The 22,047-nt window shown below is 46.9% G+C and overlaps 1 protein-coding gene across 1 annotated transcript in view; it reads left to right on the forward strand.

Annotated features, from left to right (window-relative positions):
- Positions 1-626: 626 nt before the first annotated feature.
- The window catches only part of SNTG2 (syntrophin gamma 2), a 199,764-nt gene continuing 178,343 nt past the window's right edge, over positions 627-22,047 (forward strand). The window contains exon 1 of the mRNA XM_073896924.1: positions 627-743. Coding sequence (XP_073753025.1) covers positions 672-743 — 72 coding nt within the window. The 5' untranslated portion in view covers positions 627-671. The remainder of the gene's footprint in view (positions 744-22,047) is intronic.

The raw sequence follows: 22,047 nt of genomic DNA on the forward strand, positions 1-22,047 counted from the left end.
GGCGCGTGTCGGTCTCCAAGGACGCGAAAGGCAGAGGGACTGGGTCCGTGCAAAGGCGGGGAGGGCTGAGGGGAGCCCTCCAATCAGAGAGCCAAGGGAAGGGATGCGGAGGGGGCGCCCAGCCCGGGGTGGGGCACTCTACTCGAGCCTGAGAGAGCCACGCATCCAAGCGCTCCCGTTCGCCCAGCCGGAGAGCCCCCTGCCTCCGCCTGGCTTCTGTGCTCGGGCCCCCCACTTCACGTGGGTGCGCTCCCCGAGCCCTCCGCCCCTAAGCTCCTTCCCCTGCGGTGGTTGCGATCAGCACCCCGTCCCCCGCCCTGGGAGTGCCCCGTGCGCCCCACCTGGCCGGTGCGCTAGCCCCCCTCCCCGTGTGAGCGAACCCCAGCGAACCCATGTGTTCGTCCCCGCCGTGGGAGCTCCTGGCGCCCATGCCCGGACCAGAGCGCTCGCCCCCACGCCACTAGACAGCAGCGCGCCCCTCCTCCGGGGGCGGGTCAGCGTGGGCGGTGCTCGCGGGCGGAGGGCGGAGCGCCCCCTCCCACTGCGAGCCTAGCCGGAACCCGAGCCCGAGAGGGGCGCGGACCTGGAGCCGGCGGGGCCCTTGGATGCTCGCGCGGGCCCCCGCGCTGAGCTCGCCCGGCCCGGAGCGCGGGCCCCGCCGCTGGGCGGCCATGAGCACTGAGGGACCGCCGCCCCCCGCCGCCCCCAGCGGGCGCCCCGGCCGCCTGCTGGAGCCCGCGCGGGTGAGTGCGGCCCCTCCGTGCCCCCTCCTCTCCCCCGGCCCCGTCTCCCTCTCCTCGCCTCCTCCCCTCAGCGCGGCGGCCACCGCTTCTCTCACCGTTTCCCCCCAGCTCGGCCCCTCCGCTCCTCACGCCCCTTCCCCTCTGCGCGCCCCCCTCCCCTCTGCGCGCCCCCTCCCCTCTGCGCGCCCCTTCCCCTCTGCGCGCCCCCTTCCCCCCAGCTCGCCCCCTTCCCCTCTGCGCGCCCCCTCCGCTCCTCACGCCCCCTCCCCTCTGCGCGCCCCTTCCCCTCTGCGCGCCCCCTCCCCTCTGCGCGCCCCCTCCCCTCTGCGCGCCCCCTCTCCTCTGCGCGCCCCCTCCGCCGCTCCCTACGCCCCTTCCCTTCAGCGCGCCACTTCGCCTCAGCGCGTCCCGCTCTGCTTCCCGCACCCCCACTGCCTTCCCCGTTAACTGGGGCAGCTTGTGCCGGTGGGTGGGCGCTGGGACCTTGGGTACAGTGGGGGCGCACACCTCCTGACCTCTCTACCCCACCCCAATATCCCAACTGGAAACTGTGGGTTTGCTGTTTAATGTCCTGAGGGGCTGGAGGGAAGCACAGGGGCTTTAGGGTCCGTGGGAACTGGAGTTTTCCAGAATTGGGCGTTTGGGGTTGGCCCTAATTTCTTCCTGTGAGCGGCTCCTGGGTCCAAGAGTTTCGGAGGTGATTCCCCCCTGTATGGGGCCAGGTCGGGGGTCGTCCCAGCCTGTCCCCCCTCCCCAGGACCTCTTTGTCCCTCCCTGGTGCTGGGTTGGGGAGGCTCCCACTGAGTTCTCTGGACTTGGGGACAGCTATGAGCGGAATTCCTAATACTGATGCTGTTTCGACACTTGAATTCCAGTCCTTGCCCCAAACAACTCCCATTCCACCTTCTTATTTTGGAGTAGCTAAACTATTGATCGACAGAAAACAGAAATGTTGGCTCAAACAAAAGACGAAAAGTTCTTGGAAGCCTTCAAGTTGTCACCCCCAGCATAACCGAGTGTTCTGGAAACAGCCTAAGAAAGCAGCTGATTATCCAGGCCTTAGGAGGCTCTGGACTGAGAGACTCACTGAGGTGGTTTGCAGGTGCTCCGCCCTGGCTTACGTGGGATCCTTCCCCCCAGACCCCCTCATCCCATGAAGGCCAGTAAAAAACAGGCATATATTGACCATCCTTCGGGTAACAGAAATGTTTTGAAAGAGGATGGGCAGAAGGCTTTCACGGATTCCTACTGGTCATAATGCTTCTAAACTAGGGGAGTAGCAGTAACTATGGTTGTTTTTTTTTTAAATATATAATCTGTGTAGAGATAGATGCTTTTTCCATCATGTTATGCATTTCTGGGATACTATCACAAAATTTTAAAATTCAGTCCCAGGTAACATTCTGTTTATTTTTTAAAGTACTTTGTGATATAAATAGTTTTCCAGCCATTGCAGATGGTAATTAAACCCTACAAGATGTGCTTGGAGTAATTGGCAGTAAACTGCTTAAGAAAATAGAGAAGCTTGGGAGTGATAGGGTTTCCACCTTATTACAGCTTTGAATTTTGAAACGATTCCCCCCATGGTTAGAATTATACATTCTCCTGAGGTATTCTTGCACCTAGTTGGCTTAGAACCATTGTACTTGTCCTGGAAGAGTTGAAGGGGGTTTATCACACTGCATAATCCACCCAGGTGATGAATTATTGGCGGTGACTTTGGGTTTTAAAAATTACATCAACTGCAAGTCCTCCACTAAATAGTCTCCAGTGCGTTAAGTGTTGACTCCTTTAAGGCACTAAACATGGGGTGCACTGGTGGAGATGGGTTCTGTTCACCAGTTTGCACACGACGTGTTTAGTGCTTTCTTTGTAATAAAAGCCTCGATTCTATGATACAGACTGTGTGAATTATACTTGCAAGTAAGCTTTTGTCAGGATTGGAGGCCAAATATTAGGATAATAATGGAGAGCATAGTAAGGCAAGAATAATAACTTTGTATTCTTAAATAGCAAAGATGTGCTCAGTTGAACTGCAGTGTATGAAAAGGTTCAGCTTCTTATTTATTTAAACTGAATCTAAGTATCCGGTTTACACAGGAGGTCTTTAAAAACATGAACATTCAGAGCATGCAATCGTGGTTTAAATACTTTGGACCTGGTCGGCCGTTGATTTTTACTGGAATGGTTGGTGTCCAGACAACCATGCAGAAGTACTAATTTTTGTATCAATAACTCTGTGTAATATCATTGAATTTGCATAGTTATTTAGTCATTTCTGTTAAGGAGGGAACTTAGTTTTTCTAATTAGAAAAACAATGACAAAAAAAGAGACTTGTTTTAATCCCATTATATTTCTAGTCTCTGTTTTCTGAAGTCAAAAATGCAACACGTTCTTTGTAATGACTACTTGCTGGAATCATGGGAATCTGGCCAAATGTGAAGGTCTCACTCAGGGTTGGAGCCGGCTTCCTAGCCCTTCTCCGTAGCTGTTCCATGTTGTCTGCTCTTTCTAGCTTCAGCCAGTGCGTGAGCCCGAGCCCCTACTCCCCCATGTCCCCTGCTAAAGTCCAGTGGTGGAGGAGACCCAGGACAATGTGATGAGTGTATTCTGCTTCTTACAGTCAGACGCTGCAGCTGTTGATTACTATCGACAGCACATTTTCGGTTTCTAAATGACATCGCCTCGGTCCAAGGGGCTGGAAGCACAAAGCAGTGAGAGCTGGCAATGTGCTTGCTGTTCTCTGTGAGGAGCTTGCCCATTGCAAGGTGAGAACAGGTCAGGTCCCTTGAATGTGCGGTTAGTAATGGAACCACTTAATCATACTGTGCAAGATAATTTAAGCATGTCACCTCTAAGGAAGGCTGTCCCTTTGTTTTATGCTTTTGTTCCATGTTTCTTATCCTTGCTGACTCATCTTTGATTTCAATTGTGGAATTTCTGGTGGGGTCTATGATATCATAAGCAAGATTGACGTATTTTAAAATGGGCAACCACCTGGTTTAATCAGGAGGTTTGCTAGTGAGCACTTTCACAAGATCCAGGTTAGAGGAATGCTTATTTATTGAGAATACCAGATGTTAAAATTGCCTTGTTTCCCAACAGTGTGTGTGGAACGGCACCCTTCGAGAGCAGCGTGTCTGTACCAACATGTAAGCACAGATGCGTTTTCTTGAATTCCGACGTTAGTGTAGTTCAGCTTCGGCAGAGGCTGCCATGGTGATGGCATGACAGTATGTTCCATCCAGGAAGCGAGTTACATACTGAGACACCGAGCTCCTTTTGAATGGGAAGGAGGGAGGAGAGTCTGTGTCCTTGTGTGAGGAGGAATAGACTCACATCCCAGTTTCCTTAACTCTTGCGCAGCTGTTTCTGCTACAGGTCGGTGAAGCTTACCTGTCCCTGGGGCAGCCTCTGGAAGGGGAGGGGCTTGCCAGGGTCTCAGTGGGGTGGTGGCAGGGGCAGGTCACTGGCCCTAAGTGGTCGTGGGAGGGCGGAGGGAACGGCCTGGAGAATGTGCGGTTTGGGTTCCTCAGGTGGTTTTGAATCTCCGATTCCAGCATTTGCTATTTAAATAGAATCTGCAGGTATTTTAATGAGATGAAATAAGGAAGGCTAGTGCTTTTGGAGGAAGAATGCATGAGAATTTCATGGAAAAATGTATTTGCACTTTCAACTGGCGTGGACTTTTGGTTACCATCCGGCTGGTCATCCCGACTGTTGTTCAGGTTGTAGTTCTGGATGGAAGACTTTGGGTTATTTTCAGTGACACTCGATGTCACGTCTGCCCAGCACGTGCCAGCACGGAGGCCAGTTTGCCCTCTTCTATTTCTCGACCGAAGACTAAGCCTCCCTGCTGGCCCTGCTCCAGGCCCTGCGAGGCCTCACCCTGCCACCCCCGAAACCTGCTGCCTCCCCACCACGCTGCTTCCCACTCTGCCGCAGAACCGTTTTCTCTCCCACATTGTCTTAGACGCTGAAGAAGTGCTGGGGATACTGTGACATGGTGAGTCTTCAGCTAAATGGTCGGGTGAAATACTTGTGTTTTCTAAAACGTCTGCAGTTTTAGATCCCATAAATGTTATTACTAACTAGTTATGTTTAATTTAACAAAGAATTACGATTTAGAGAAATAGACGTGTCAGAGGACAGTCGTGGAGGACATCGTGGGAAAGGATGAGGACAGGTGGGGACGTATTCAGCCCCTCCCGGCCCCTCCCGCTGGGCCCTGGCCCTGCTCTTCCGTCAGGGTCTCCGAAGCAGGGGGGCCCCTTCGTTCCTTTCCTGGGAACCTGAGACAGCGTCTGGTGGTTGGTTACAGCCATATTTGTTGTGTGAATGAATAAACGGGACTCTCTCATGTTGACATTTGACATTGACTCTCCTTAGTTTTGACAGGCAGCAACTCACTTGAAATTTGGACAAATATTGGGGCACCGGGGTGGCTCAAGTCGTTAGGCGTCTGCCTTCGGCTCAGGTCATGGTCCCAGGGTCCTGGGATCGAGCCCCGCATCGGGCTCCCTGCTCGGCGGGAAGCCTGCTTCTCCCTCTCCCACTCCCCCTGCTTGTGTTCCTGCTCTCGCTGTGTCTCTCTCTGTCAAATAAATAAATAAAATCTTTAAAAAAAAAGAAATTTGGGCGAATGTTGTGCTATTACAGATACAATCACACAACATATTAAAGTTCAGTAAGTATCATTGTGCTCATTAACATCCATTATTTATTTTTCCTGAACTTGTGTTAGACTCCAGCTCGGGAAGACAGACATCCCTCTGGTACCCGGAGGGTTAGTAAATGCGCCGAGGAATTAACTCATAAGGAAGTGACCATAATTATTTATATTTTATTCAAAAATAATTTAAATGACAAGTTGTAGTAAGAATCACATTCCGTCTAGAATGAATGCTCTTAGCAGGCAGATATTTTGTTGTCTACTTTATGAATTATTATAAGTAAAAATACAACCACACAAATGCACCCAAATTCTATATTAGAATGTTTTTGTTCATTGAGTTAGTGTTTAGGAAAATAATCTGCACTTATAAAGTGTGCCATAGCTGTCAGTTATTCCTATCAAAAATTATAACATCTTCCATGGAAAATAAGTAGTTTGTGTTTAGCAATGTTCACACAGAGCCTTGGAGGAGAAAGCTTTCAGAAACGAAATACCAGGGATCTGGAGTATTCCTTAGAGGGGAAACCAGCTTCCCTTTCTGAAACAGAACCTACCAGATGAAAAGGGAGGCTGAGCCCCTTTCCCAGGTCTTCCCCTGAGTTTGATGCTCCCTAAGCTGCCTCTGCCTGGTCACTGCTTAGAGCTGCCACCTGTCCTCAGCCTCCGTCGTGAGTCACGAGGGCCCCGTGTGTCCCCAGACCACAGTCGGCCTGTCTCCTTCGGGCAGCAGGTCGGAAGCACTGCTCGCTCTCCCCAGCACACCTCTCTCCAGTGCCACAGCCTCATCCCTTCCTCCTCAGGAACTTCGGTAACCAGCCCTCGGTTACTTTCCGGGTAACCTCACCCTCCTCCAGGAAAGCGCCACACGGCCTCCCACGCGGTGCCTTCGGCCGCTCAGCTCAGACTTCTGTGTCTGCCCCCTGCTTGGCTGTTCAGTTAACATTTCTAAAACCAGTCTCATAATCTCAGTCCTGAAACCTGGTTCTCTTTCTGTGTTTACGTGTCGAAGAACAACAGCACCGCCCACAGAGCTCACGGCATTATCCAAGCCCTGCTTTTCTTAAACTTCTGATGCACTGGTGATCCTTCTAGTTGCCTCGTGCTGTTTTCTCTTCCTGACATACATCCCAGCCTTGCCTCCGTCCCAGCCTCCCTGCCATTAGCCCTTCTAATTCCCAGCTGCCGTTGCAACTCTCTGCCTCGCCAATGGCCGCTTACTTCTTCTCTTCCTCTGCAAGAGCCCCAGCTTTGTCCTGGCGTTCGGTGCTCCTAGGATGTATGGGCCTCCTTCCTACCATCAGGTTAAAATTTTAACCAATCTATGATTGCCTTTAGAAAGAGCATGTTTGCAGCTTCGCCAGTGATGCTGCTTATCAGTGAATGTGAATATTTCCCTTCCTTTTAGAAAGAGACACAAGACTTGGCGAATCATACACATGGTGCATAACAGCTGACACATGATGTACCAGCCAAATCAGTACATATTTATCTGCTTTTCAGGATGTAATTTTGTAAAGAAGAGAGAGAAAGTTCTGTTTCTGGCTTTTATACTGAGAACTTATATTTATCATTAACTATTTTGGCTTTGAATAAAATTGCACCTTTTTATTTTTGTTACAGCTACCTTCTAATATCATTTTTATGAATGAGCAGAACTGTTAATGGTAAAATATCATTTATACTATTTCTCATCTCTATCCTGCTGAATGTTACCCTTAGTGATTTCTTTTCAGATAATTATACTTTAGCAAATGGCTCATTATAATTATCTTAAGTTTTCTTTATGTACCGGGGAATATAAAATTACTTCTCATACCGTAAACCTGAGGACATTCAGAACCGAGGAGTTAGAAGCATCCTTTCAGAAAGCGTGCAGCGTTGACACAGTTGGTGTTATCCTGATGAAAGAAAGCCGACTCTGGTTTTATTCCTGAAATTATCATGGTTTGTGTAGCAAGGTAGAGAAATACCAGCTTCTGCCCATATGTCACTAGAAATGCCAGAAACGCCCCTGGCCTCCCACAGTGGGACGGACAGGCAGAGGGGGCCTCGAAAGCTAGCAGCACGCAGGGGTTTTCTCAACCTCAAGGGTTTTCCTGAAGAATAGGCTCGCTGATAGCAAAATTGAGTGTCATTTGGAGCGGGGCTCTGTGGTTATAAATGTTACGCAGGTGCACATACACACATTGTTTCAGACCAGTGTCTGAGCTGGGAATTGAGAGGCAGAAACAGAGCAGAGTGGTCCGGACAGGCCAGCCCCGTGCTAGCCAGCATGGGGCGCGAGTCCTTCCTGGGGCTTGTCCCTGGGGATACGGTCGGGAATGTGCCCACAGACTGTCCAGAGGGTTTGCAGAGAGTAAACACATAAAACACGACTGCAGACTTTTATGGGTGTTGAAAGGAAGAGAGAAATATGCTATCATAGGGAGTAACATATATGTTAACCGGTTTAGTTATTATCAGCATTTCCAGATGAGTCACAAAGCAGTGGTGTAGACACGTTAGACTGTCCAGGAGAGCCTTTAAGTCAGCGAAGTTGGGAGCTGCAGAGGAGGGACACGGAGGGTCTTGGATTCAGGGACAGAGGAGCAGTTGTGTCTGTGGGGTTCTCGAAGGAGGAGCAGGAATTCCAGGAGTGTATGCAGGCAGATACCACACACACATGCACACACACGGACACACATGCACACACAGCAGACACACTGCACACACATGCACACATGGCAGATACTGCACACGCATGCACACACGACGGGCACACTGCACACACATGTACACATGGCAGGCACTGCACACATGGCAGACACTGCACACACATGTACACACTGCACACACATGCACACACGGCAGACACTGCACACACATGTACACAAGGCAGACAACTGCACACACATGCACACACGGCAGACACACTGCACACACGTGCACACATGGCAGATACTGCACACACATGCACACACGACGGACACACTGCACACACATGTACACATGGCAGGCACTGCACACATGCACACACGGCAGACGCTGCACACATGTACACACGGCAGACACACTACACACACATGCACACACGGCAGACACTGCACACACATGTACACACGGCACGCACATGCATGCACAGCAGACACATACTGCACACGTGTACACACAGCAGACTCGGCATGCACACACAACATACACATCCTATATGCCCATACACACATGTGCACACACTGCATGCACAGGAATACACACACACACACACACACACACACACACACACACACACTGGGTTTCAGGGGTCTTTCGGGGGAGTCTGTTAGAGCCGACATTTCTGTTTTCTCCTCAGCTAGTGTGAAGGGACAAGACCCAGACCCAGGGTCTGAAGATTTTCATACCGACAAGCAGCTGCTTGTATAAGGAGAGCAGGTTCCCTTTCCAGAGCCAGTCTGTTTATGGGTCAAACGAGCAATATGTTTTACCTGCTTGAATATCAGGTTCGGGGTGGTCAAGCAGAACCTTTCACTTCACCTCTAAGTGAATAAGGCAGAGTGTACGTGGAGGCCAGCAAGGGCCTGTGGGATCTTAGCAAGACTCCTGCTGCTTTCTAGTGAGCAGAGTGAGAGATAAGGTCCAAACGATCAGGACTGAAGTGAGAACTTTTCCCTAGAGGAGCAATCTGTGCTCTCTGGAGTGTGAATACCCCTCACCTCCCTCCAGCTGTGCTTCTGCCCTTCACAACCTCACACATTAGAATCCTTGGGACCTACAGTGTGTTTTCATGCTAACCTTGTCTAGCTCACGTTGTTTTAGGTTGCTCACTGTTCTTTTACGTGGGCCTTTTCAGCGTCTCTCCTGGTCCACATATTCTGGTCTATTTTGTGTTCTTGGCCAGTACAGCAGAAGGACTGAGGCCCACAGCTCATGTGTGAATTGCTGTGTGACCGTGGATAGGTTACTGAACGTCCCTGTGACTCACTGGTAAGGTGGGGAGAATCACAGAACCTCTATTACAGGGTCCTAGTCATGGCCCCATCTGTAAACAAGTGTGTTAGTAAGTGTGTAATGGGGTGTTAATAACATCTGCACACACGTGTTCACTACCATTATTAGGCAGGTGTCATTAAAGGTGAGTCATTATCGGAGTAAGACTATGATGCCTTATACAATTTGTATTCCTAATTTTTTTAATAAGTCGCTATCCTAAGAGCATAGGGCCCAAACTTTGATCTTGCGTGGTTTGTGGGGTTTTGCCCTAATGAGGCTCTTTGGCTGTGGAATACACGGTAACGCAGCATTTCCATGTAGCATCATCTGCCATCGCTGGTACAGCACATAGGCCTTTACTGGCTAGAGGAACAATGTGGCGCCATATGGCTCTAAAAACATACACTCCTGAGTCACTGTTTCTGCTGGGATTTTGCCCCAGGAGTTAGCTGTGTTGACTAATTGCAATGGATTTTTCTCGGTAAGAGAGTTTCCTTAGGAGGTTACTCGACATGGATAGGTTTTTGCTTCTGATTTTCTAGTTGTCAAATGTGTCTTCCGTAGTCGGTTGAGCAGTGGTTCCCAAGAAGATACACCCACACCCTAAGAATCGCTGGAAAGTTATGTGGCCACAGGTGGATTAAGTGAAGGGCGTTGAGAGGAGAAGCTTATTCTGAATTATCTGAGCAGACCCCAAGTATGAGGACCTGGGTTTTGCTTAAAAAATTTAAAGGTGTAAATTGAGTTTTAAATATGGGAAAGATACCTATATATCTAGAAAATGATTATCAATTAACTCTTGAAGACTAAGGTTTTTAAAGAATTTTTTTCTCTTTTGAGTTTGTTCAGAACTGTATTTCTGAGGTACCTTTTTTTCAGTATTGAAGATTCAAACATTTTCAATTTTCAGTTTAAAATGATAAAATATGTGGTTTAATAAATTTGGAAAAATAGCATATTTCATTTCTTGGAGAGATTCCTTCATTTTCCATATAAATATTTGTAAATGAAGTATTTTGTTGTTTAACTTTCATTCTGTATTTTATCACAGTGGTGACTGTGGTAAGTACAGAATGCAGGGTTTGGATGTAAATGTGGCATATTTTTTAATTCTGCAAAAATAAGACACATTGGTAAAGTTGAACAACTGAAGCTTTGTGAACTTCCTACAGTTGTTCTAGAAAAATCTCTAGAGTTACCATTATCCAAATTTGTGTTTAGGATCTGAAATGCAATGGGAACCAGGGTTTACAACTAAAATCTGTTGTAATCCAAATAAATGGCATTTATAAAAGAAATTGGTTCATTTAAAATCCAGAGGGATATTTAAAAAATCATTTGAGCTTCAAGAATTTTTTCTATTTTAACTTTCTGGATGTAATACAAGTAAAAGTTACATATTTTATATTTTGATGTTATAATGTCAAACATTCTTAATGGACACTTAGGACGGTGGAATAATATTCACTTAAAACCATTGTGTTTCTCTAAGATTTAAGAAATTGGAACCTAGCTATGAAACACTAATAATGAGCTAAAAGAGAAATGATACACACGTAAGACTTCTTCTCTGTGTAGAGAATACACCGTCCTAGCAACTGAGATGAAATGGGACAAAGTAGCTAATGAAATGGGACATATAGCGAGAGAGACAATGCTTAGTAGATAAGATTTAATTATATTTTTAAAAATTCATTTCTAAATTGGATAATATTGTATTTTAAAATAGAATTTGATATGAAAATATGTAACATGGTAGATTAAATTAAGTGACAGAATACTTAAATGATCATGTTGTCTGCAAATAAGGATGCTGTTCTTTCTCTGTTAGCAGTCTCTAGTCCTGTATTACCTGCTTTTCCCTATCGCGGTGGGCAGGCTTCCCGAACGACATTGAGGTTGCCCCGTTCTCTCATCCTAAGGGGAAAGCATTATCATTCATCATTGTGCATGTGAATGCATGTCTGTTGTAGATGCTTTTTTAGGTTGAGGGCATTCCCATCTCTTAGTTTATTGAGATTTTTATCAGAAGACATGCAGGTGGTGTGACTGAGCAGTCTACAGGGCTGGGTTTAGGTTCCAGTCTCTTTGGAGGCATGGGTTCAAATCCCACCACTGCCAAGATGCAGTTTTCTGGTGGCCTGTGCTCTCTATAACTCATCAAAAAAAAAAAAAAAACCCACAAACAAACAAACAAACAAAAAACCTCTGGGAGGTTTTTATCAGACATACTTGTTGAATTTTATGGGATGTTTTTACATCTATTGAGATAACATTGTTTTTATTATTAATGATTAGGCTGTTGATGCGGTGAAATACATTAAATGATTTTGAACACAGACGCCACCTTACATCCTAGGGATCAACCCCACATGGCCACAGAGTGTTATCATTTTATACATGACTAGATTCAGTTTGCTAATATTTCGTCAATGGGCGTTTGTGTCTGTGTTCATGTTGGATGTTGGTTTACGCTGTTCTTTTCATGTAATGCCTTCTTTTGGTTTTGGTGTCAGGGTCATCCCGGCTTCACACACGAGCTGGGGAGCGTCCTTCTACATCTCAAAGACTGTCTGTAGCATCTGTTTTATTTCTCTGCTGGGTACAATCCACACCGAATGCTTGGAGCTCAGGCTTTCTTTGTGGGATAAGTCACACAAAGTGGGCGACTCTCCGAGATACACAGTCTGCGGGCTGGAGCTGAAGGTCATTGGAAAACAACTTCTAAAATAGAGATATTTTGGCCCAGCTGAATGTATTTATTGTGCAACACATGTAACACATACCAGTAAAATTATCCTGAAATTCCAAATGTGCGTAAGCAGCACAGGCTACAGAGCGTTGGAGGGGTAAGGACCCTGACTCTGTATGCTCTCACAAGTGAGTCAACCCCTGTGTCATTTAGGGTAAAGTTTCCTCATCTATGAAATCATTTATAAGGATACACTTGGTTGATGATGTTGGTTGATCATTCAACATTATATACTCATTTTTGAACATTGAGTCCTTGGTATGTCGCAGGCTCAGGACAAGGCATTGGGGGCTCAAAAATGCATAAAGCAGGGGCCCCACTCTCATTAACTCAGTTTCACAGGAAAAAATGAAATGTAATTAAAATACTACCATAAGCTGGATGGTTGGCTGGTACACGGGCGCTCTGATGGAGGTCGGGGAGGAAAGTAAGCCTGACTGCAGGTATGCGCTGATTGCTGGGGTGTAAATACTACAGTGGCTGGTTTCAGGCAACTGGTGGTTAATTACCAGTTGGTGACATTCCCGAATACTTAACAGTCTGCTCTCCTATGCTGGTACAGGGCTGATTCCATGCCGTGATCAAATACAGAAGGTCCGCAGACTCCAGGTGGATCAGTCCGGATGCTAGGATAGCTCTTGGGGAAGCAGAGCTGGTGTGTGCCTTGCCGGCTTGCGAGGACGGGCAGGGATGCACTTACCTGTCCTGGCTCGCCCAGCGCCTGGATTCCATTAGCCTCTTTGTGACCACGGTGTCTTTGGGATTGTGTGTTAAGTGTCACATCATGATCTGTCAGGGGCCTCCTGGGAAGCTGGAAGGTGTCTTTAACACGCTCAGTTGTTTTGTTGCCTAGGAATATCTTCCTCAGAAAACGGTTTTAGGAGAAACTGTCTGTGGTCTTTTTCTAGTCTCCTTTTTGAAGATATTTCCCTTTCTCAAACTGCAGGAGTAAGAGCAGATCATTCCCACCTGTAATGCAGATGTGTGGGTTTCTTTCAACAGCCAACCAGGTGATTTTCCCCTCAAAGAGCTTGTCACTCTTAATGTCCTTTTTGCAACCTCTGAATCTGTCGAAGGTCACAATGTGGAACAAAGTCATTGCTGAAATTTACAGAAAGCAGTAATTTGATTGATATTACATTAGAGAAAATAGCTTGGGAGAGAATCATGCCACTTTTTTGGTTATGAATGAAGTAGATATAATCACCATTCAAAATTTCTAGTGGAACAAATTTTTACAAGTCCAATTATTGTATAATTTAATGCTTTCTGTGGGGCATCTGTGACTTCTCCTGACTTATATGCTTGAAATAAAACCTATCTCAAATCCAGAATAATCATATTAGCCTCTTTTTATTTATACTTAATTCTTAACCACACACAGACACACACACATACACACACACACACCAGTCTGACCAAGTCGTACTGCATTAAATGTGTCAGATCATGTTTTCACGTTACAACTCAGTCTTAGGATTCTTCTTTATAGGTCAACAGGTGAGAGATGATTTTCATAGTAGACTTAAAAACATTCCATGATCATGGAAAATTTTCTATTTCCTGCAGATCTGGGTGAAAGGTAGTATCATAAGTACACAGAGTATTCCTGAGTCATGGGCACATTGCCAAAATAGAGAAAAAAAATCTGGATGATAATATCTACCTTCCCATCCTGTTTTATATTTAAGGTGAACATAAAGTGAAATTTTGGTTTATCATCTATTTTACCAAGAATATAGTGGTTTCTACAAAGCTTATATATTCTGCCAGATGCTAACCTGAAGTATTTTAGCTCCATGAACTACTTGATAAAAGTGTAATTAAATGGACAGATGCAATATTTTTATGTTTTAATGAATAAAAAATAAGTGGATGTAGTAAAACCTTATTTTATTTAATTTTTTTATTTTTTAAAATTTTTTAATTGTTATGTTAATCACCATACATTACATCATTAGTTCTTGATGTAGTGTTCCATGATTCATTGTTTGTGCATAACACCCAGTGCTCCACGCAGAACGTGCCCTCCTCAATACCCATCACCAGGCTAACCCATCCCCCCACCCCCTCCCCTCTAGAACCCTCAGTTTGTTTCTCAGAGTCCATCGTCTCTCATGCTTCATCTCCCCCTCCGACTTACTCCCCTTCATTCTTCCCCTCCTGCTATCTTCTTCTTTTTCTTTTTTCTTAACATATCTTGCATTATTTGTTTCAGAACTACAGATCTTTGATTCAACAGTCTTGCACAATTCACAGCGCTCACCGTAGCACATACCCTCCCCCATGTCTATCACCCAGCCACCCCATCCCTCCCACCCCCCACCACCCCAGCAACCCTCAGTTTATTTCCTGAGATTAAGAATTCCTCATATCAGTGAGGTCATATGATACATGTCTTTCTCTGATTGACTTATTTCACTCAGCATAACACCCTCCAGTTCCATCCATGTCGTTGCAAAAGGCAAGATCTCATTCCTTTTGATGGCTGCATAATATTCCATTGTGTATATATACCACCTCTTCTTTATCCATTCATCTGTCGATGGACATCTTGGCTCTTTCCACAGTTTGACTATGGTGGACATTGCTGCTATAAACATTGGGGTACACGTACCCCTTCGGGTCCCTACATTTGTATCTTTGTGGTAAATACCCAGTAGTGCAATTGCTGGATCGAACGGTAGCTCTATTTTCAACTGTTTGAGGAACCTCCATACTGTTTTCCAGAGTGGCTGCACCAGCTTGCATTCCCACCAACAGTGTAGGAGGGTTCCCCTTTCTCCGCATCCCCGCCAACATCTGTCGGTAAAACCTTATTTTAATATTTGGTGTTGCAAAAAGAAAATACTCTTAGTTTTCCTTGAAAGGAACACGCATGCACATGTGTGCATATAAACATACACATGCATACATACAGGCCTGCACACATGTACACAATACACACTTGCACATGTACACACTTGTGCACACACACGCATGTACACACACATACGGCTGTGTGTGCACACAAATGTGCACATGCATCTACACGTGTCTCCGTACACACGTGCATGCACACACATACACCCGTGCATTGTGCACATCTATGTACACGCACACACGTGCACATGCATCTACACGTGTCTACACACACATGGGCATGCACACACACACACACCTCCTAAACATCGCGTTTACATCCTGCATTTTGTCCTCCGGGATTGCCTCTTCCATGTGGGCATCTGGCGGGAGTGTGCAGTGTCGGGGACGTCGCTGAACTGTCCATCTATCTGAGCAAGGCAGGGAGAGGGAGAGTAGACCACAAGTCGAGGTTGAGGTTGTGGTGACAGAAAACCCACAGACACTACCTGCTCGACCAGGAGTGGAGCCCAAGGTTCTCAGTTGCTGCATCTGGACCTCATGTCCACAGGTCCAGAGCTGACTGTGCTATAGCAGAGCCGGAAGTCTCATCCTGGATTTAACAAGGATGGACGTGAGCCTCTTTGCTCCTTTTCAGGAGTTTTCCTCAAAAGCACTAGAATAGAGATAATACACTCTGCACAATTTGCCAGGAGAGACTTCTGGGCAGAAGTACATTATATGTCATTTTTCTTCCCAGGAAACTTTTTTTTTAGGGGGGGGAAAGCAATCACCTCAATTTGTGAAGATACAAAATCTAATCGTCAAGTGTTGCCAGAAAGCCAAATATATATAAATCACATTCATTCTTAGACACAATCTGGCTTCTGAAGAAAAAATTGTATCTCCTGACAGAAATGGGTCCAGCCTCCAGAGGAACTGCCTTTTCTTCAGTTACTGTGTACTGGCTTCTGGAAAAGAAAATCTACCAGAACATATGTGTCTGCTTCCATTAAACATGAAGACTAGGTGGTGTTTTTCCTTTTCGGAAAATGTTGAAACTGGCAAGAACGCATTTTATGCTAGAACAACTTCTGTAATGAAGATACTTCCTTCCTCCTAAATAGGATGGTTTGTTGGCTGACAGTACGTCTTTCCTTCTCTCTCAGTTGGCCTTTTCTTTTCTAAGAAGGGGAAAACTAGCTTCTTGACTTGAATTTTGGGGCCAGTTGAGGTGTTAACCACTACGCACCTGTTTTGGGGAGCTTGCCTGTGCTGTCATGCGCTGGTCCAGGCAGAGACAGCCCAAAAGGTTCCAAATCTCCCAACCAAAGTGGTGTTGATTTTAACGTCAGAGGGTATCTATGGAATAATCTGATTTTAAAAGAGAAACTGACTTGTGAGAAATTGGCCCCTCAGAACTGCAGTCAGAAATTCGGCTTTTTCTCTGGTTGATTCTGTGTGAATGCTTGCTCCCTGAGGGTGGAGGGACCCCGCCAGCGCAGGGCCCCCGGGAGCACTCCCCTGACAGAGTCCCAGGCCGCCTGCCTCCTTGGCCATTCTTTGGATTAATATAAGTGTTGCTGCTTGATCATGAACCCTCATAGCTACTTGCTTTAATTTTCTCACAGGGGTTGTAAATAGTAAGGTCAGTGAATGTCATCACAGTTTCATAGATAAGGAAGAAAATAGAGGAAATTATTGTGTTCAGAGATCCAACATGTTTATTCTTTTTCTGGGAATCGAAGCTCAGAAGGGAGAAGGGGGGAGTGCCTTTTGGTTAGTTCTTATTACTTCTGGGGTGCATATCACTGTGTAATACGCATTTCCTATAATACCTGTGGATTCCCCTGAGGATAACCATAGAACGTATGCACGCATCTCCGAGTGTGCGTGTGGTGAGGACATTGGGGTGAGACTGAGTTTGCCAAATGTCCCTTTTCTGGTGGCTTCAGGTGGAATGGGGACAGGGAAGCCAGCCGCCCTTGGGGTGTGTCTGCGTGCCCCCCAGGCTCTGCGAGGGGTGCTTCTGAAATCTCTACGGAATCAGCATTCTGTTTCCACTTTTTTAAAAGACTTTATTTATTTGACAGAGACACAGCGAGAGAGGGAACACAAGCAGGGGGAGTGGGAGAGGGAGAAGCAGGCTTCCCGCCGAGCAGGGAGCCCGATGCGGGGCTCGATCCCAGGACCCTGGGATCATGACCTGAGCCGAAGGCAGACGCTTAACGACTGAGCCCCCAGGCGCCCCTCTGTTTCCATTTTTTAAAGTTGGCAAAGATGCTGCTTTATGTGAGTTGACCTACACTCAACAAGATCATGTAAATTTAAATAATTAAATTGTGCTTTCCGTGAAGAAACTGTATTTAGTAAATGCTGTGACTGAGATTTTGCCCTGGTTAAAAAGAAAGGGAAGCAGATAAAATACCGAGGGAGGGGTGAGGACGGCTCAGGGTGAGGCAGGGATGCACCCTCACACCGACATCTTCTAAAATAGCCGACCCCTGCCCTTCAAGTGTCTGGGATTCTGTGGAAGAGCCAGGGAGGGTTGCTCTGCTAGCATGCGGGACATTGTTTTCTTCCTGAAGTAGAGGACTCGATCATTTGGTAGAAAAGACAAAACGTAGCCCTGTTCTAATTAAAGCACAGGTTTGTTGTTTAAAGAAAATGTCCTCCGAATTTCTGAAAGGTAAAACATGTTAGAGAAACCAGTGATGCTTCGCATTTTTAGAGTGCCTATTTAAGAATATTCTTAAAATATAATAGTTTTCTCTCATTAATAGCTTTAAATTAAAATTGAAATGTTACTTTTATCTACTCTATAAATGAGTGAAGTATTTTATTGTTATGGTTTACGTACATGTATTTAACAAATAATTTTTTGACACAAATTTTTGAAATGCTGATTATGTGCTTGACATTGAGCCAGGAGCGTCGGGGAAGCACGGGCATTGTGGGAGACGGTGTGTGTCTGCAGGAGGCAGCAGCTTTGTGGGCAGGGGAAGCATGTCCCCCGCAGACAGAGCTGGGTGTGCTCTGTGGGGAGCCTGGGGGAGGTGGAGGTCTGCGGGGGCTGGAGCCACTGCATGAGGATAGTCTGGGAAGACTACATGTTTGAAGCCCTCAGAATTGGATGTGGACAGGTGTGCATCCTCATATCGCAGAACCTGGGACATGTCCCTTCGAGTAGCCAGAGTGTTGGCCGTTGTGAAGCACTGAGGGACCATGAGATGGGAGAGGGTCAACCCCGGGCCTGTAAGGGGTGGTGGGAGGGTCTCCAGAGAGAGTTGTGAGGGAAGGGGGCTCAGAGGGAAGCTGCCATCAGCCAGAGGTGCAGGGGGCCCCCTGCCCAACACTAGGAAGCCACGCTAGGAATTCTGAGTCAAGGATGGAGGGCTGGTCTTAGAGGGGCCCCTGGGCGCAAGGACCGGGAGACAGCGTCAGCAGGACAGTCATCCCTGAGAAATTGCCTGGAAAGGGGTGGTCATGGCTGTGCTGGCTCGGACTACCTGGCAGGATGGGAGGCACCGAGGACGGTCGTCCCCCCAGGAACGGAGCCATTTCCTTGCAGACCAGCATCCCGCACTGCCCCACAGGCAGTCTGTGGGTGCTTACACGTCTTGAAATGTCTTCACTTTAAAGTCTGCTACTGACATTCACGCCCACATCACCTAGAGATGCGGACCCACGTGGGACGGCCATCCTGCCGTCTCAGGCACGGCAGGGACCAGCTATCACCCGTCTCCCCGCCGAGCCTCGCAGCGGAGTGTGCTGAGACACGGTCAGTGCTGACGAGGGAGTCTCAGCATATCCGAGGTCCTCACCCCCGACTTTTGTCTCTAGAAAGCACCAGTGAACCTGAGCGTGATGCTCATCTTCTGGGGGCAGGCGTGTTGAGGTGGACTTCATGTGATGTAACAGTGGCACGGAGTCGTGTAGTGTTATCAGTTTCGACAAATAGGATTGTGCCCCACTTCCCGAAGCTGGCATTCTGCTGGTCTCCTTGCAGTGACGCCTCTCCTGACCGCCCCGGCTCCCCAACCCCGGCCTGTGCCGGCTGCTTTCCTGCCCACAGTGCAGCCTGTTTCCGAATGTCTTGTGCGGGGAATCATACAGTATGCTCCTTGACTTATTTTGGGCAGGCTTCTTTCACCTAACATGATGCTTTTGAAATAGCGTGAGGATGCAGGCACCAGGGGCTTGTTCCCTGTTGGGGTTCGTGGAGTGGATGCATCTTGGGGGTTCAGGCTCTTCAGCTGCTCCTGGCTTTGGGCGGCCACCGATACCACAGTGGGAATGGCTCGTGCACACACTTGCTGTAGGAAGGGCTAATGCACACACTTGCTGCAGGCACAGTGGGAAGGGCTCGTGCACACTCTCACTGCAGGAATTGCTCCTGCACACACTCACTGCAGGAAGGGCTCCTGCACACACTCACTGCAGAAAGGGCTCCTGCACACACTCATTGCAGGCACAGCGGGAAGGGCTCGTGCACACACTCGCTGCAGGAAGGGCTCCTGCACACACTTGCTGCAGGCACAGTGGGAAGGTCTCGTGCACACTCTCACTGCAGGAAGGGCTCATGCACACTCACTGCAGGAAGGGCTCGTGCACACACTCACTGCAGGAAGGACTCATGCACACACTCATTGCAGGCACAGCGAGAAGAGCTCATGCGCACACTCACTGCAGGAAGGGCTTATGCACACACTCACTGCAGGCACACCAGGAAGGGCTTGTGCACACACTCACTGCAGGAAGGGCTCGTGCACACACTCGCTGCAGGTACAGCAGGAAGGGCTCGTGCACACACTCGCTGCAGGAAGGGCTCATGCACACACTCACTGCAGGAATGGCTCGTGCACACACTCATTGCAGGCACAGCGGGAAGGGCTCGTGCACACACTCGCTGCAGGAAGGGCTCGTGCACACACTTACTGCAAGAAGGGCTCGTGCACAGACTTGTTGCAGGCACAGCAGGAAGGACTCCTGCACACACTTGCTGTGGGCATATATGTTCATGTCTTGAGTAAACACCTAGGAATCCTGATTCCTGGGTCTTACTTTAAATTGTTTTCCAAAGGACTGTGCTGTTCTGTATTCCCATCAGCAGCGAATGAGGGTCCTGGCACTCCAGGTCCTCACAGTGCTTGGGGACATGGGACGGGTGCCCTGAATCTCTTCCACATATGTGTTTCCTGTGTGGATAGAGTCTTTCATGAATCTTTCATGAAGGGCTTGCCCTTTTTTTCATTGTTTGTCTTGTTATAAATTAAGATGTAAGGTTTCTTTTTATATTCAGGATGAAAGCCTTTTGATTATATTTTATCTGTTTTCTACTGAGTGTCTTTCCTCATAACATTGAGTGGTACAAGTTGTACACTCTGCAGTGATGACTACAAGTTGTCAGACCTAAGACATGTATTTTGTGCAAGTTTTTTCCAAGCTCTTTTGTCTTCTCACTTTAACCCTCCTGTCGTAATGCACACACTGTTCATTTCACTACACTCCAGTTTACCAGTTCTCTTTCTTTCTTGTTTTTTTTTTTTTTTTACTGCTCTGGCTCCTCTTTCTTGTGCTGAACCTGCCGCCGTAAGTTTCAATTTTGTTCTTGAAGCTTTATACATCTTACTCTTGCATATAAGTCTGGGGTGTTTTGGGTACTTTCTGTGGAAGTCATGAAGTCCACGCATTGGGGTTCATTTCTTTCGCAGATGGTTCTCTGATGATTCCAGCAGTGTTTTTTGAAAGTCTACCCTTTCCTCATTAAACTTACTTGGCCATTTTAGTAAAACTCTGTAGGCTCCATCTCTGGGTATATCTCTGGACGATGCTCATGTGTACATATGTGCACTCGTATGTGTGTGTATGTGAGTACAAGCATCTCTCCTATACCAGCACCATGCCGCTGATTGCCATAGCTTTCAGGAAGCCTCGCGATCACCTCCGTCTCTCGCCACACTACAGTCGACCCTTGGACCACACAGGTTTGAACTGCGTGGACCCACTTACATGTGGATGTTTGTTTGTTTGTTTGTTTTTCCTTAAATACAGGATAGTGCTGTGAATGTATTTTGTCTTATGAATTTCTTAATAACATTTTCTTTTCTCTCGCTTTATTGTAAGAACACAGTATACGACATGTCTACAAAGTAGATGTTGATCTACGTTTATGTTTTGGGTAAGGCTTTGGTCGGCAGTAGGCTCTCAGTGGTTAATTTTTAGGGGGGTCAAAAGTTGTGCATGGATTTTTGACTGTGCTGGGATTCATGCTCCTCGCCCCCGTGCTGTGCAAAAGTAACTGCTTACAGAGATCTGTATGTTTCTGCTAGTAATCAGATAATTTAATACTGAAGACAGAGAAAACCAGATGGCATCTTTATTGCTCCATAACTTTAGGTATTATAGCTAAGTCTCCTGGAAGTCTGTTGCAAGTATTAATGTCTAATGAATTTCAAGGATGAATGCCAGTCCCTCAAATAAATGATTTAATTTTCTAAGTCATGTGTGACTATTAAATATAGTCTATGCAAATCACAGCTCTGAGGGAGGAGGAGGTAGAGGAGAAGTTATAAGTTCTATAACATGTGCAAGAACAAAACTATGACTTTAATTCCAAAATTAACAGTGCGTACTGTAGTTACTTTTTCCTCCCCAAAAGCACCTGCCTTCTTGTATTAGGATGCTTATATTCACTAACTCACTGGAGTCCTTTTGGTTTATTTTATTTGCCATAATCCTCTTAAAGCTTTTGACTTCATAATCATGTATTGGGATGTGAGGCAATTTTTTTTCCCCAAAATAATGCCCGGTAGTAATGTGGACTAACCATAGAAATTAATGTGTAGCCGAGAAAAGGCATCCACCATATGTAATTCAAAACCAGCCAGTTCCACTGGGTGGGCCCAGGGCTGCTTTAGGACATGACTCCTTCCAGTGAGAAGACCCAGCTGCTTTCCCAGAAATGAGTTTCCTTGTTACCATCATGAGACCCGGCAGCAGTGGTAAGGATGGATCCCCTCACAGTTCGTGATAACCATCAAGAAATAAATGATGAGAAGTTTCCCGG

The sequence above is a fragment of the Callorhinus ursinus genome, unplaced genomic scaffold (genome assembly GCF_003265705.2).
Source record: "Callorhinus ursinus isolate GAN/ISIS: 27379988/994484 unplaced genomic scaffold, GSC_fseal_2.0 scaffold10, whole genome shotgun sequence".
Classification (NCBI taxonomy): Eukaryota; Metazoa; Chordata; class Mammalia; order Carnivora; family Otariidae; genus Callorhinus; species Callorhinus ursinus.